The 17,008-nt window shown below is 35.7% G+C and overlaps 1 protein-coding gene across 1 annotated transcript in view; it reads left to right on the top strand.

The window, feature by feature from the left end:
• Positions 1–17,008, top strand: part of MAN2A1 (mannosidase alpha class 2A member 1) — a gene marked incomplete at its 5' end in the record, with an annotated part of 135,798 nt that overhangs the window by 81,030 nt on the left and 37,760 nt on the right. Inside the window, 3 exons of the mRNA XM_082497245.1 lie at positions 12,576–12,741; positions 14,681–14,911; positions 15,021–15,143. Of these exons, the coding sequence (XP_082353371.1) occupies positions 12,576–12,741; positions 14,681–14,911; positions 15,021–15,143 (520 nt within the window). The remainder of the gene's footprint in view (positions 1–12,575; positions 12,742–14,680; positions 14,912–15,020; positions 15,144–17,008) is intronic.

The following is a 17,008-nucleotide window of genomic DNA, read 5'->3' as shown; positions in this document are numbered from 1 at the left end:
AGGTGCTATAAAAAATTAAAACATTAAAATGAAATATCCCACAGTTAGGCTTTACAAGAAATCTCTGGGTTCCTCTGAAAACACTGTTTATAATGGAAGTGTTATATGAAATGCAGAAAGAATAGATTAACTAAATATACTTTGGGGGGAGGAAAAAAAACCAGTTTGTTTTTTTAAAAAAAAAAGTGATCATTACGAAGGAATATGCTAGTAAAGAACTGAATATAACTCAAAGATCTGCATTGTATGCATGTACTTGTTGAAGCAGTTTTGGAAGTAGAAGATACACATTTTCAGTATGTTAGTATATTTGTATATTATTTCTTTTTTTTTTCCAGGCACTGGCCCCTTCAGCCTTTTTACTGGAGTTGCTTTGAGGCAATACTGTAGTTAGTCCAAGGCTCTCAAGGCACAGACTGAAGTGATATGGCATACTTAAAGTCTTTCTGCTCTTCTGAACCAGGTTTTTTTTCCCTTCTAAATGCAGATTTATAAAGCCTGCACTACAAGAGGAACAAGGAAAGGATTTTAGTGAAGGTACTTCCTGATCCTGAAAAAGTCAGGGGGCTTCAAGCCCATCTTGGACTTCAGAACACCTCACAACTTTGTGGTAAAAGAAAAATTTAAAATAGTGCCTTTGGACTTAATCCTTTTATCCTTAATTGGAGAGTAGTTATGTGCTCCAAATCAGGATATGTGTGCCACTACAATCCATCCAAATCACAGGAAGTATGTGTATCTGGCATATGTAGTAGGTACATAACATTTTGAAAGTCTTGTCTTAGGTTGGTGTTGGTTTTTTGTGTTCTCAAAATTATAGTTCTTGCTGTGCTGTTGTCTGTGTTTATCGTGAATGATGTTTTCTTGAGGGTGTTCCATGGTTTGTTCTTAAGAAAGCCACACAAAGGTCCTGTTTCCTGTGAGAGCAGAGGGATTGAATGATGTGCCTGTTGTCTGCCTAATTCTCTGCCTTTTGCATGAGTAATGGCTATTATAAAGATATATCTATAGAGCTATAAAAAGTGAATTGATAGGAATGTGCTTGTGTGAGTTCTCTCACTTTTATAAATGAATCTAAAGGTTGACTTTGGGTTTGTCATTAGGAAGGGCATTCCTGGAGTGATTCAGAATTCTGAAATGTCAAGCTAAGATAATGGAACTTTTTTTTTAAGGACAGTATAATTGGTTTTAATTATTTTTATGTTAATCAGAACTGTCAGACATTACTGCTTTTAGAAAAAATGTGTAATTTTAACATTATAGCTCTGTTTCTAAACTATGCATTTAACTTCCTCTTCAAATGCTGTTATAATCATAACATAATTCTATTTTGTGTTAGTAAACACTGTTGAATTCTTGTAAGTTTACTGATTTATTGATACTATCTCTTTTTTTATTTCTTGATGTCACCAGTTTGATTTTATAAGAAAAACTGATTTGTGGACAACAGATTCTGTTTCCACCTTGGTTTTTATACCTTATGAGAGCAACACAGATTTATATTGTGTGCTTGTAGTTTCAAGTTGAGATTTGATTCCTGCTAATTCTTCTGCAGGATTTTTTTTATAAACTGGAAAAGAAGTCTTATTTAAGAAGAGGCAAAAATATTAATATTTGTTCATATATTATAATATTTGATTATATAGGTTCAAGATTAATATTCTACTCTATAATAAACAGTTTAATTTGTTTATAAGAATTGCTGATTAGATGTAAATTGCTCTTTTTTTTTTTTTTTGTTACATCTGTGACAGTATTGATAGTCCCAAATTGGGATTCTTAAATTTATAAGAAGCTTAGCTAGATGTGATGTGGAGGACCATATTAGTGTTATTTACCTTACCCAGTTAAGTAAGCTGGAAAATCTCCTTAGACTTTATCCAGTCAATGAAAAGCCCCTTGGGAAGGTATCGGAATCTCCTTTTAGGGAGAACTTGCTTTTCTCTAACTACATAGAGGAGAACTGTTTGCTTAACTTGAGTTTTTATTAAACCACCCATACTCCCACTGCCCCAAATTTCATGTTTACTTCTGATGGTCTATCTGAGACAGCAGCTCTGTAAGCATAAGGTTTTTCTCACAAAGGACTTTTCAATTTAATTAAATTTTTAGGATTGTATAGTTATGAATGCTAACAGTTTCAGCACCTACTGTATCTCAGAGGAAGTGTACATTAAAGGTGTAGCAATTATTGAAACTAAGTTTTATAATATGATTAGGTGTATTGGTGCAGTTTAAAGCACACTCTTGCTGTAGTTTCGTATGGCTCTGAGCTTAAATTGTTATAGCTTTTTCTGAAAGTTCATTCTCATAATGTGCAGATTAAATTTTAAAAAAAGCCACTAACCCAAACAGGAATATTGAAGTAGATCTTATCCCCTTTCTTTAAAACTAGAAAGCAAAAAAGCAGACTTGGCATCATGTTTTAATTCCACAATTTCATTAAATTTCTAGTCAGTTTATTGTAAATGAATTTTTGCCAGTCCTACCTTCACTTGGTTAATAGACAGACTTGGTGGTTGCCTAGCTATTACTTAAATGTCCATTGCTAAATGTTGGATATCACATGCTATTCAACTTCTATCCTTGGGTAACCATCTGAGAAGGGTGGCGAGTTTTGTGCAAAGTGAGGCCAAAACCAATTCTTTAGTTCAGATCATAAAATCACAAATTGTTTTCTATTTGTATCCGTTGTGTATCAGAATGTAAATGGATTATAAAATATGAAGTCATTTTGGGAACACACTATATAAGATTAGAATTTAAAACTATCTTAGTAAACTGGAGCCAATGTTCATAGTCAAAGAATGAAATGAAGCAGGCAAATACGTACCTCATAGAAAAATAATGTGCGGACTAATCAAATAGACATTAGTGAAGCAGAAAAAGACTAGGCATTACGGAAGATCAGATTGAGAGAGTTACTTGCATGGTGTGAGAGGCAATTTTTGTTTTGGATTATTTAAATGAAAGTACTGTCTAAAATACAGCTGAAACAGTGTGCTATACTCAGAGCGATGAAGGCTTCATCAAAAGTATGGTATATAGTTTTAGAAAACATACTGCGAGGGATTAGGCTTTGAGACGGCTTAACAGGAAAACAAGAGTACGAAGTTGAAGGAAGCAATCAAAGAGATGTTGAAAGAGTATCATCTGTTTAGTTTGAAAAGGCTGATAATGAGGAACATTAAATACAGGTTTGTTACAAAGAGAATCAGTTGTATTATACTTGCAGTGGAAAAAAGGAAGACATAATTGGAAGACGGTGTTTAATGTAAAATAGAAATTTAATTTTATTTTAGCAAAATGGGTGCTTGAGCTGCAGAACAGTATAAACTATTTTGGATGTTTTCAAGAATAGTGATTGAAGCATTTGTCAAAGCTTATCCTACTGCATTCTCCTTCTGAATGAGAGGTCAAACTACAGCAACCTTCTAGTCTACTGGGTTTTCTTTAATATATAGATTTGCCTTTTGTCTCTTTTGTCTCTTGAATTTAGTCTTGAGAGTCATAGCAAAACAGCATATTTTGCAGTACCAAGCGTGGCCTAAGGCTATAGGCTAGTCTATTTGGTATAGACTGTCTTTTATTTGACCAACTGGAATAAATGAGAAAAGTGGACTGGTTTAAGGCATACAAGACCTTCCATGTTACCTGATGTTTGTATGAGAACTAGTTGCTCTAATGAGAGAACAGCTTTGCTTACAACTGCTGTACCTCATGCACAAGTACAGCAATTTATACTCAGTTTTTCATACAGGCAAAAAGAATTTCCTGTTTAGGATAAAAAGTTTTTTTTTCTCTGACAAGCATTATTTTGGCACTTGGCAGATCTGCTGTAAAAGGAGTGTTTCTGTAAGAGCTGTATGAGTCCTGGGTATTCGAACTGAACACAATAAAATTGAATTGAACACATTAAAAGTTCGCAGACTAATACATTTATTTTGATTTTTTTTTTTTTTACTGTGAGTAGGTAGCTTTCTGATGAGGTGAGAATTGTTGAGTAGAATAATAGTTGGGCCAAAGCCCAACTAGAACTTAATCTGGTTTCTGCTGTTAAGGACAATAACAAATTTTTCTATAAATACATTAGCAATAAAAGGAGGACTAAGGATAATCTCCATACTTTATTAGACAGGCGCGGAAACATAGTGACAAAGTCTGAGGAAAAGGCTGAGGTACTTAATGCCTTCTTTGCCTCAGTCTTTAGTAGTAGGACCAGTTGTTCTCGGTGCACCCAGCCCCCTGAGCTGGAACACAGGTACGGTTAGCAGAATGATGCCTGCTTCACAGAATCACAGAATCACAGAATTATCAGAGTTGGAAGGGACCTCTAGAGATCATCCAGTCCAACTCCCCTGCTAAAGCAGGATTGCCTAGAGCACATTACTCAGGAGGACTGCATCTGGGCGGGTCTTGAAAATCTCCAGGGAAGGGGACTCCAAGTCTTAGTCCAAGGGGAAATGGTAAGTGACCTGCTACACCACTTAAACACATGCAAGTCTATGGGGCCAGATGGGATCTACCCAAGGGTACTGAGGGAGCTGGCAGAAGTGCTCACCAAGCCACTTTCCATCATTTATCGGCAGTCCTGGCTAACTGGGGGGGAGGTCCCAGTTGACTGGAGGTTAGCAAATGTGATGGCCCATCTACAAAAGGGCTAGAAGGAAGCTCTGGGGAACCACAGGCCTGTCAGTCTGATGGTGTCAGGGAAGGTTATGGAACAGATCAGCTTGAGTGCCATTACATGGCACATGCAAGACAACCAGGTGATCAGGCTCAAGTCAGCATGGGCTTATCAAAGGCAGGTTCTGCTTGATTAACCTGATCTCCATCTATGACAAGGTGACCTGCTTAGTGGATGAATGAAAGGCTGTGGATGTTGTTTACATGGACTTTAGTAAAGCCTTTGATACTGTTTCCCACAGCACTCTCCTGGAGAAGCTGGCTGACTGTGGCTTCGACGACATACTCTTTGCTGGGTGGATAGTTGGGCCCAAAGGGTTGGGGTGAATGAAGTTAAATCCAGTTGGTGCCCAGTCACAAGTGGTGTTCCCCAGGGCTCAGTACTGGGGCCGGTTCTGTTTAATATCTTTATCAACAACCTGGATGAGGGGATCAAGCGCACCCTCAGTAAATTTGCAGCCAACACCAATTTCGGCAGGAGTGTTGATCTGCTTGAGAGTAGACAGGCTGGATCAATGGGCCGAGGCCAGTGGTATGAGGTTCAACAAGGCCAAGTGCCGGGTCCTGCACTCGGATCACAAAAACCCCATGCAGCATTACAGGCTTGGGGAAGAGAGGCTTGAAAGCCGCCTGGCAGAAAAGGACCTGGGAGTATTGGTAGACAGCTGGCTGAATATTAACTGGCAGTGTGCCCAGGTGGCCAAGAAGGCCAGTAGCATCCTGGCTTGTATCAGGAACAGTGTGGTGAGCAGGACTGGGGAAGTGATCGTCCCCCTGTACTTAGCACTGGTGTGGCTGCATCTCGAATACCGTGTTCAGTTTTGGGCCCCTCACTACAAGAAAGACATTGAGGTGCTGGAGCGTGTCCAGAGAAGAGCGACAAAGCTGGTGAGGGGTCTAGACAACAAGTCTTATGAGAAGTGGCTGAGGGAACTGGGGTTTAGGCTGGAGAAAAGGAGGCTGAGGGGAAACCTTGTCACTCTTTATAACTACCTGAAAGGAGGTTGTAGTGAGGTGGGTGTTGGTCTCTTCTCCCAAGTAACAAGTTATAAGACAAGAGGAAATGGCCCCAAGTTGTGCCAGAGGAGGTTTAGATTAGATATTAGGAAAAATATCTTCACTGAAAGAGCTATCAAGCACTGGAACAGGCTGGCCAGGGAAGTGGTGGAGTCACCATCCCTGGAGGTATTTAAAAGACATGTAGATGTGGTGCTTGGGGACATAGTTTAGTGATGGATTCAGCAGTGTTAGGTTAATGGTTGGACTCAATCTTAAAGGTCCCTTGCAACTTAGACAATTCTATGAACTACTTTTATTAGTAGCAACAGAGATCAGTTCTCTATAGGAATTGAAAGGTCAAGATATTTCATAATACTGGAAAATTCTGAATTTTCCCTCTATCACCCCACCCCCCCCCCCAGCACCACCACTATATGTATGTGTATGTATCCAGTTATATTTATAAACAAAATATTCTAAACATCCCTAACATCATATTTCTGTAAATCAGTTGGTATGGCTTGACAGAGAAGGGTATTTTCTGTTCTGGAAAAAAAACAAACTCTGATGCAGAATTATTCCATCTTACGGCTTTTACTGGATTTGCTTCCTTTCTGAATATGAACTAGGAATAAAATTATTTTTGGATTATTGGACATGTATCCATGCATATCTCTTAAAGCTACATTAAATAATTCCTCAGGGGCTTATGAACTTTTTAACTCAAAATTAACAGACAAATTGATTTCCACATTCTTTGTTTTCTTATTTTTTGGTAGGGTTTGCCACTATTAAAAGGAAGTTGTGAGACATGTCTTTGATACTCAGAGGCTGAGAGTTCAGTGTTTTGAATAACATGTACTAGGAAAAGTGTAATTTTGGTGAAATCAGGAGAAGTTTTTACATTTCAGAGATAAATATTCATGTGGCAGAGGGGAAATGAGGATGATTTTAAAAAAGAATTGCAGAGACATATTTTCTTTAAAAGAAACATAAATCAGACTTGAATACCTTCAGAAACTCGATTGATCACATGATTTTTATGCATGAGATTTTGAATGACTTTGTCCAAAACTTTCTCTGTTACCTAACTTTCTTCCTAAATAAATTTTGAATAGGGCTGAAAGGTGTCTTGAAATGCTGCGAAACATAGTTTCTAAAGCTTAATTTAGTAAGAAGAGTTGTAGAAAAAGTCATTAATTTAAGAAAATTTAAGAAAAAGTGAAGGAGAGTGTATGAATCCTGAGCTTGCACAATTGGCTTTTGATTAGTGTTGTTCCTAAAGGAGTATTAAGAACATGGCTTGAGATATTACAAAATGTCTAATTTTTTTTAAAAAAAATGTTTATTAAAGGACATTTCAAGTTATATATGTGGCATTTATAGGGTGTTTATTTTCAGAACAATTATTTCGTAGTCTCTTTCCATCCTTAGTAATTTGTAGCAGAAATGCATGCAAACTTGGCCAGATATGGAAAAAGTGTGTGAGGGGACCTGTACTTAAAATGTCACTTTAGTCATACTTTTGACTTGGGAAGCCTTGACTGTTACGTGAGAGACCATAAGAGGTTTGAACAGAATGAAGTAACTTGATAGAACTTTTTTTTTTTTTAACTTAGTGTTTTGAGTAAATACACAGCAGAGTTTTTCTGCTTAAGAAAAAGGAATTGTTGTGGTTAGTTTTTGTTCAAAGTTTTTTCCCATGGCCCTCTAAGGCAAGCAGAGAGCTTTTTAAATAACACGAGTAATTTTTGTCATCCAGTTACTTTTAGTTTTGTTCTGTATTAAAAAAATGAGGAAAATAAGTGTCTTATTACATGTTTTATTGGGCTTCAATGCAAGAATCACGGAAGTCTTTTCTTCAGGGGACGTTGCACATGTTTGCAGTTTTACTTTTTTCACCACTTAGCTGTTCTTAGCTTAGTCTCTGTAATAGAAGAGGGAAAGAAACAAAGCAGCTTCGAAGGTGCTGTATATGTAACTTTGCATTGAAATTGTGCATATGTGCCCAGAGAACTGGTTCTGAAGAGTTACAAAAGGAAATGCTCTAATCTGCCTGTGAAGGTTTGTCAGAGAGATTCTAGTAAAATTGATCAGTCTGAGCTAGAGTGCCTGAAGGAATTGGTTCTCAAAGCAAGCTTGAATAAAGGTTCTCTGCTGAGCAATGAAAGCTGTTGTCCTAAGCTGTCATGAGTCCAAGTGTCTTAAATAGGTGGTCGCCTGAATAATCCTTTCACTGATGATCTTCTGACATTTACTAGTTATGAGTTCTGGTTTCTCACAGAGTTGAAGGCCTTGCTTGTGAAGGCATCATTGAATGAAATTTAAAAGAAAATGGTGTTTGTGTTGCAGGTGTTACCAGTAAATGTGTCCATGTAGCAATATGTAGTATGCTCATATGTTCATGTACATCAGTGAAACAAAAAGAACAGTGGTCTGAAATACTGTAACTTTTCAGTTTAAGAAAGAAAAATTGCAATAACTTTCTTCTAGGAGACCAGGACTAAAGTTGTCAGAGATCTAAATCAACTTTATTTACATTTTGCCTGTGAATATAGCTATACCAGTTTACGAGTTTTCTTGATATGTTAGTAAAGAAAGTATTTGAAGTAAGAATGGAGGTTGACTTTTTTCAGCTCTGGCTGCAAATGTTTCACAGGAAGTAAAATCTTAACTACAGGAAGGACTAGTCAAAATATTCCGTGGTGCTTGAATGTATGTGACTAATGGAAGAGTTTATTAATACCATATGATAGGTTATATAGGGAAAATTATCATGCTTGTATGAATAAAAAATAATCGTTCTGGATTTCAGAGAACCAGAAAAGTATGGGGTAAAAAAATTTAAGGTATGCCTTTCCAAAAGTGTCTGAAAAGCAGGTGGCAGGATTTGCTTTTATGAAATTGCAAATATTTTCACATCAGGGATGCATCCAATTTAGGATTAAGAGCTCAAACCTGCACCACCTGTTTCTCATTTTTTTGAGGGGCTGAGAGCAGTTTGCTCTTGCTCCCAGTGCACAGATGGAATATATGGTCTCTGTGTGAGTAAACTGGCCCTGGTTTTATATGTAGAAATTTATATGATTTCTGTTTGTTTCGTTACAGTTTAAATTGAAATAGTTTCAGAATTCTTTGATTTCATGAATAAAAGAAAGTAATGATGGCTGACACTTGTCCTTAATGGTGTTTCTAAAGTAAAATATTTTGAGTGAAATTTTTCTTCTGAATTTTACCAGTAATTATTAAAAACCTTCCCTCTTTATTTGGACAAAACGTGAGCTTTTGTAGTTTTTTTGGTGCTGTTGCCAAAGACCAGCGATCTGAAAAGGAAAATAATTGCTTGCTGGTTCTGAAAGACAGTACTATCCTTTTTCTTGCCTTAAAATCTGGAATAGAAAACCTTTAAATATTGTCAAGTTGCTTATGTGTAATGTAACCACAATTCATTAAGCAGTTGTACTCTTCATTTGTGGATGACATTCTTTGTAATGATACAGCTTAAGTAAAGTGTAGCTCTTTCGTTTCATATAGAATTTAAAATAGTTATAGTGGGATGTTTTTTAAGGGTGGGAGTTGAATGGTACTTCAGAAGTAATGTGATTTAATTACATTAGTCAGCGCTTTTGTATATGCACAAGGATTATATCTTACGGAGTATAAATACTCTTCTTGCTGAAATGAAATTTGAAAACAAAATACTAGCATGTAGTATTCTTGCATTTCAACTTCTGAAAATCTGTCCTGTCATCACTAGCCTCATCTGGCTGCCTTATTACTCTACATGCACTTAAATACATTCATTCAAAAAGGTATAAAACATATGTACCTTGGTACAACAGAAGCTTTCTTTATTCCCAATATAACAAAAATAGTCTTGTGAAATATAATAATATGGCAGTTCCTAAGGTCTTTTGTCATGGGTAAATTTGTCATGTGACTAATTAAAGTTGTGAAACATGTTTATATCAGTGAGAAGGTGAACAAAGTTTCTGGAAATATTTTTACATTAATATATTCTTTGGAAGATAATTTAAATTTAATTGGCACATATAGCATTACTAGAAATGAATCATAAGCGAAAACTAGCATTTTACTTGGAGGCATAAGAATTGAGGAATTCCACTGTATAGAAAGAATAAATAAAACGTTTCGTGTAATGTTCTGTTGATGGATGAGAATGATGATTTGTTCTGAGCTTTGGTGTTGGATCATGTCTTAGATCCGTATTGTTTTTGGCACAGTTCTTACATTCTTTCACAGTATATGAGGAGTTCTTAAAGTATTTCACTATTTTTTTTTTTTGTCATCCTACTTTTTAAGGAACTGAGAGCAGTGTTGGTTTAGTTTGGTTTTGATTGCACGACTGTTATAAAAAAATTACGTTAACATGTAAATTAAAATCTTATCCAAAAAGAAGACAACTTCAGTTAAGCAGAAGTGTTAAATGATGTACCCAAGTCTAGGGGAGGCTTTCACAAAGTCTTGCACAAGTTCTTAAAGACTCTGAAAGCTGGCCCAGGCTACAGTTAACTGTTGTGTTGTCGCATAATCTAGGAGTCTTCAACACAAAATAAGGCAAAATAGAGAATCCCAAAGCACTTTCAGTTATGGTAGAAGGCAACAGACCAGAGTTAGATGCACAAATATGGGAGGAAGATAGTTGTTAAGCACAGATGTTGTGATTTAACAATACTTCAGCACAGGAATCTTCATCTAAGGTGTTAAAAAGAAAATATTTTTTTATGGGAAGCTCATTCTATGTATGGCAGATGATCTGAAGGTCATTGATAGAAAAAGCTAATATAGCATGTGATTTTAGTTTATTCAATTAATGAGTAGTTGGAGTTGACCTTTGCTACTGATTGTGAGGTAATAGGGTAGTAGTGAAGTGCTATGAAATTGAAGATGAATAGCCTAAGTTTGCTGCAGAAAAAAAAGAGGGACCCAATGAAAAGATAAGGGGAAAATTGTAGTGTGGTTAGTGTTCATAAGGATTTTGAGTGTCTGTAGAGCAAAACTGGATTTGTTAAAATTAGAGTAGTGTTTCAAAAAAATCAAAGGGCAGGATGGAAAGAGGGTAGGTGAGATTTTTTCAGCAGTATGGAGAAAGACGAAGAATTTTCCTTTTATGTCTGTATTGCATTCATAGTTTAGAGGTGGATTAATCATCTTTGACTTTACACTGAAATTGTGTAGAAGTCCTCTCTCTCAGAATGAGTTAAATTCGTACTCCCTTATTAACTCTATAAACAGTGTGCTGCTGCCTCTCTGCCCTGAAATTTTGCAGTTTCATTATTTCTAAAGTGTTATCTCAGCAGTTTTGTCCACTGCCTGCCAGACTTCATGGTGCCAGAGAGATCTTGCTCTCCTCTGGCTCATGTATAGAGGCGGGCTACCCTCAGTTTGTTTAAAGATAATGTTGGAAAAGAGAAAAGATTAAAGGGTTCAGCGATGTAAGTAACGTGTTAGCAGAACCTTAGTTGTACTGTATGTAGTGCTAGTCTAGTGAATAATGGAGCGCAGAACATCTAAATGTATGGTTAAGAAACCTGGAAACCTTACAGTCAGAATGTGAGGTTATGGAAAGGGATTCAAAGCTATAGGTGATGTTCAAGTTAAAGACCTAAGATACAGAATGAGATTTCTGGTTTGGGTGGAAACAGACCATTCTAGATGAAGTGGTTTGATCTGTGAAGGTGCTAGCTGAATTAGAAAGTTAAGACATGAAATAAAAAGGAAGAAAACCACTGACAAAACCCTGAGGAATCTGCATAGAAAATGGAGCAGAGAATGAGGAGAAGCTACTTAGAAGAAATGCTGAAGGAGTGATTTGATAAGTGAGAAGTGAATATCATGGAAACTGATGAAAGATGAAGAAGTAAACTGTTTTACGGTGGGAAGGGTCAAGGAGGTTGAAGATAGAATATTCGTTCTATTGTGTATCTAAGAAGTTGTGAGAAATTTTGGCAAGAACATTTTTCATTGTTAACAACAATTTTTTTAAAGGATGAAATGAACAGAGGGAAACTTCAGGGAACAGTTGATAATAGTATATTCTTTGAGCTTGGCAATAAAAAGACAAGAACTACAATGATAGTCCGACAGATGTATGAGGGACAGATGTTCTGGTATCACTTTATTTTTCTATACCTTAAAATATACAAGCCTGTAATGAAAAAAAAAAAAAATTATGTAGGATAATAAAGTTGCTCTATTCAGTTTCAGGGCTCATTCTTTTGGTTAGTAACATAATCTGTGATCAAGTGGAAGAACAGCCATAAGATCACATAAAAATTAGTTATTCCATATGTACCTAATAAAAACATTTCAATGTATATGTAGACAGTTGCCATAGCGAATTTTGATAAATTATAACTTAAATAATTTTTAACTTTCTCTTATAGCAGAGAGAAACTGGTTGCTTTAACAAATATATATCAGATATATGTATGTACAGCAGGTTTTCCTTTATTGTTTATTCCTTCATTGTTTCTAAATTATGTTAAAGGGAGAGCAATTGTGGATAAGAATTTAATAGTTCAGCCTGAAAAGTACATTTAATATGCCCTTTAATATCTCAACTGTGCTTGCAACTGTTAATAGCAATTCTTTAGTAGTTGAGATGACAAATTCATGTATTTTTATTGTAAGATATTTTCAAAATTGCTTGGAAAAATAATAGCAATAAGAAAAGAAGATCTGCCAAGAATTGATGTTAAATATCCATTGTTTCCTGGTTATGTTTTACATTTTTATTTGTTGTGCTATGTACCTGTTGTTCTATCATTGTTTTAGCACTCTGTATGTAAAATTTATGTGCAATAATGTTAAACCTGAAGGAGGAAGCTTGTTTGCAAAAAGATAATTCGGCAAATATGTTTTTGCAGATACCTTTTGATATATAATCCTATGGAACAAGAGCGATTTTCAGTGGTTTCAGTCAATGTGAATTCACCCAGAGTTAAAATATTATCTCCTTTGGGAAAACCTGTTACTGTCCAGATTAGTGCTATTTGGGATGGAGCAACTACAGTATCACATGAAGCATATCAGGTATGCTACTTTAAGTAAAAAGCATTAAAGTATTTGTTGACAGATATTGTAGCTTCACAGTTCAAGGAAATGGAAAGTGTACTTCAGATATTGGCAGTTATGTCTTCTGCAGATCGTGCTATTAAATCAGTCATTTTAAGGAAAAAAAAATATATATTTAGTATATATTTAGCATTAATGTTTCTTAAACTAATAAGTTATTAAGCTTTTGTGATATGGTGTATTACATTTAAAGGGTCAGCTTCAACTGTGTGAACAGAAAAAACTGGATGTGTGTCTTTTCCCCCAACTTTCCAAAGCTGCTTTTTCCTTCAAATGGTAGTCTATACAAACTTTCACAAGGTCTGTATGTGCTCAAGCACTACAACTGGAAGTTTTTGTAAGTCCAATGGCTTAAGCAGTTAGATTCGGATTTTTTTTTATTATTTTTATTTTCTTCTAGATATAGAGGCTTGGATAGTAACCTTCATTACTCTTGTACTCATGCTAGACAAATGACTTTGAGTCCACCTCTTGTTTTTGGTTTTAAACAAAATTTATGAGAATTTTTGAATTATACATCATTATAGAAGATGATTCTCAATGATCACACACCAGAAACTGTATTTTGTTAAATTCTTGGTGATATAATAGTACTCTGTTACTTTCAAGCTTACATTCTTAGTCTGATTCCTTTTGACTTGGAAGCCAAGTTGAACTTGTTTCAGGATCTCTTACTGTGAAAATAATTCAATAAGTGTCCTTCAGTTGTCCTTCAAAGGGATAATTATTGATAACTGCTATGGGTTAGCCCTGGTAAGCAGTGCAGCCCCACACAGCTGCTCGCTTACTGCCCCCAGTAGGATGAGGAGAGAATTGGAAGGGTAACAGTGAGAAAACAGGAGGTCTGAGATAAAGATAGTTTAACAGGTAAAGCAAAAGCTGTGCGTGGTAGCAAAGTGAAATAAGGAATTCATTCACTCCTTCCCATCGGCAGGCAGGTGTTCAGCCATCTCTAGGAAAGCGGGGCTCCATCATGCATAATGGTTACTTGGGAAGACCAACGCCATCACTATGTCCCTTCTTCCTTCTTCTTCTCCCAGCTTTTATTGCTGAGCATGACACCATATGGTCTGGGGTATCCCTTTGGTCAGTTATTGTCAGCTGTCCCAGCTGTGTCCCCTACCAGCTTCTTGTGCACCCCCAGCCTGCTCACTGGTGGGGCAGCATGAGAAGCAGAAAAGACCTTGGCCCCATGTAAACACTGCTCAGCCATAGCTAAAACATCCCTGTGTTATTAACACTGTTGATATCAAAACATAGCACCGTATGAGGTACTATGAAGAAATTTAACTGTATCCTGGCCAAAACCAGTACAATAATTAGCACTGTTAATTGTCTGAAGGAGAAGAAGAAATAAAATTACATACTTTTATCTCAAATTCTAAGCAAATTGCTTTGGAGATCCACCTTGTATATTGCTCTTCTGTGCAGATTACTTTATAGCTCCTAAATAACCAGAGACTGAAAATAAGACAGTTGCCTTATATTTTGCTATTTAAATTTGTGGATTTTTAAATGTGGCTTAAGTGATAAGTAGGGTCTGTGCGCATTTGATACATGCATCTTTAATGCACAGCAAATATACTCAGAACTGCACATCACAGCTAACACTATTTTTTAACAAGATTTAGAATCATTATTGCATTATTATAACAGTGATCTTGATGCTAAGCAAACTAGCAATGCAGGCATTTTTGTTTGCTAATTCTTCTTAACATGCTTCAGCTATTCATTTTGGAATGCCATTTGTAATTTCATATTCATTTTTGTAAAATGGAAAAAAAATCAGCCATCCTAAAATAATTGAAGTAAAAGGAGTTACTCTGAGCATAAATTTAGTATAAAAAAGTTGATACTTTGATGTTTTTAATGATGGCTTCTTCTTTTCTCCCAACAGATCTCTTTCGTAGCGCACCTACCACCTCTGGGGCTTGGAGTTTACCAGCTTTTGGAGGTTCAGAGTTCAGAAGCAGTTTTAGCGGACTATAATATATACATGAGAAATAGTCAGCAGGAGAAGCCAGACAGACTTTTCAAGATAAAAGAGATACAGAATTCTGTGGATAATATAATCTTGGAAAATTCTTACATGAAACTGTGGTTGTCTGGAATGTCTGGATTACTGGAGGTGTGTAGCATTATATTTTGAAACTGTATGGTTTACCTTAAGAACTTCTGTTTTTATTCATGTAAACCTAAATGTGTCGACTATTTCAAGCATGATTCTCTGTCCTTAGAAAATAAATACCAAAGAAGATGGTAAAAATCATCAGATGAAGGTTGAATTTGCTTGGTATGGAACTACAAGTAACCGAGATAAAAGTGGAGCTTATCTCTTCTTACCAGATGGAGACGCCAAGGTAAGTCTTCCATTTGCAGAGAGATTCTAATCTTGAACTTGAAACATTCTGCAAATACAGATTGGAAGAGCTAGTTTTTCCCAACACTGAAATACAGCTGTGTGACTAGAAATAATGACATCAGTAATTGAAAGGATTGGCAGAGCTTCATACTTCATAACCCTATGTTTGGGTAAAAACACAGCATTAATTTGAAAGTGTAAAAGTATACAGATTATTTATGATTCACCAAAACACTGAAATAAGATGCTAACTTTGCAAGATATGCAGTGAAATGTGACCATTCACTAGCAATAAAATAAATTCACTTTCACTTCCTTTAGTGAAAATGTATAGGACATGCTGATTCATTCCTGCATTTCTTTACTTTTCTGATTCTTAAGATTCCTTTATAACGTATAAGGAGTTTCCAGTTCAGAGTGTAGTACTTTTTTAGCTGATATCAGCATATGTAATTTAATATAGCAGTTAAGATACTGAGTCCCAACTGATGAATTTAAAGCCGGAATAGCAAGCAACATTTCTGATTTGGTTGTCTAGGGTTATCAGTATTTTTAGCTGCATAATTATTGGAGCATACTCATATTAGTTTTCAAATTGGAAATTCAGAAATGACAATTTTCTTACACTGAGTTAATATAAGGAATATACTGACTTAATATACGGAATCTACTGTACCATTTTTGGACCTGAAAAGATGAATTTCAGAAGACAAATGAAGAAATAATGAACACCTTATAAGAAGCGAGCTGGTTTGTAGCATATTTTTTCTGCCCAGATTCTGCTGGGGAAACTTAAGTTGCATGCATAAGGCAAACTGGGAGATCTATGTTTACCACTTCAGGAAATAAGCAAAGGTAAACGTGTAAATCAGTCGGAAATGGACAGAACAGTTTCCTTTGCCTTTTGCACTCTCTCCTAGAAGCAGACGTTTTGAGGTCTGTGAGTTGGCAGTTTAAAACCATTTAGTGTATTTAGTTTCCTAGTTGTTCGCATCAGTTATATTCAACAGGGTTCACTTATTCTTAGTTTTTAAATGTCAGTGTTTTTGATCTGTGAATACCTGAACAATATCGCTTAATGTTTTTTGATTTTTACCTTTCATCAGCTACATGGTGACACTTTAACTAATTTTATTTTAGATGCTCCTTTGTCTTTTGCTTATAAAACCAATATTCACTAAATTTAACAGTTATGTAATTTTAACTACACTTTTGAATTATGTGCTTTATAAAAATAAAGTGTACAAATCTAGATAGCCATATGCTATGGTTTGAACAGAAGTCGTCTGTCACGTGCCTGCAAGCACAGTTAGAAACAAGGTAGATAATGAACTTGTATGAAAAATGAAATCAAAGTAATTTTTAGTTAACATTAAAAAGGGTGGCATGTTCAACTTTCGTAATTTTTTATATAATGAAAATGAAATCATGATACTTCTACAAATTCTGCTTCAGAAATATACTATAAGGCTCATTCGGCTTGCATTTTAATAACATTAATTAGGTTGTCCCACTGTGAATAACAATTAATCTATAGTAGTTCCTAAAACAGTTTGAACTAATGATTTCTTTCTTAAAAGAAATGCCATCTGTTCAGAGTTCTCAGTGTGAGGTGGATTGACTAACATTTTTTAAGTCCCTGTGCAGAGTGGCGATAGGACAGATTACAGGCATTTTTCTTGGGTTTTGGCTAGGTGCTCTTTTTTTCCTGTCCCATTCACCCTATGTATTACTGCAAAATTTGCAAAGAGTAATTGCATTTGATGTTGGGTCTTTTTGCTGTGTTATGACTATAGTTAAGTGTTTTCTTTGCCTTTGTTAGCTGGTTGTTTTGTCACCTGATAAGTCTTTTGGTTCCTTTCT

The sequence above is a fragment of the Vanellus vanellus genome (assembly GCF_965231255.1).
Source record: "Vanellus vanellus genome assembly, chromosome: Z".
In the NCBI taxonomy this organism is placed as follows: Eukaryota; Metazoa; Chordata; class Aves; order Charadriiformes; family Charadriidae; genus Vanellus; species Vanellus vanellus.
Note: the sequence above shows the minus strand (reverse complement) of the source record. Positions and strands in the feature narration are given on the sequence as shown.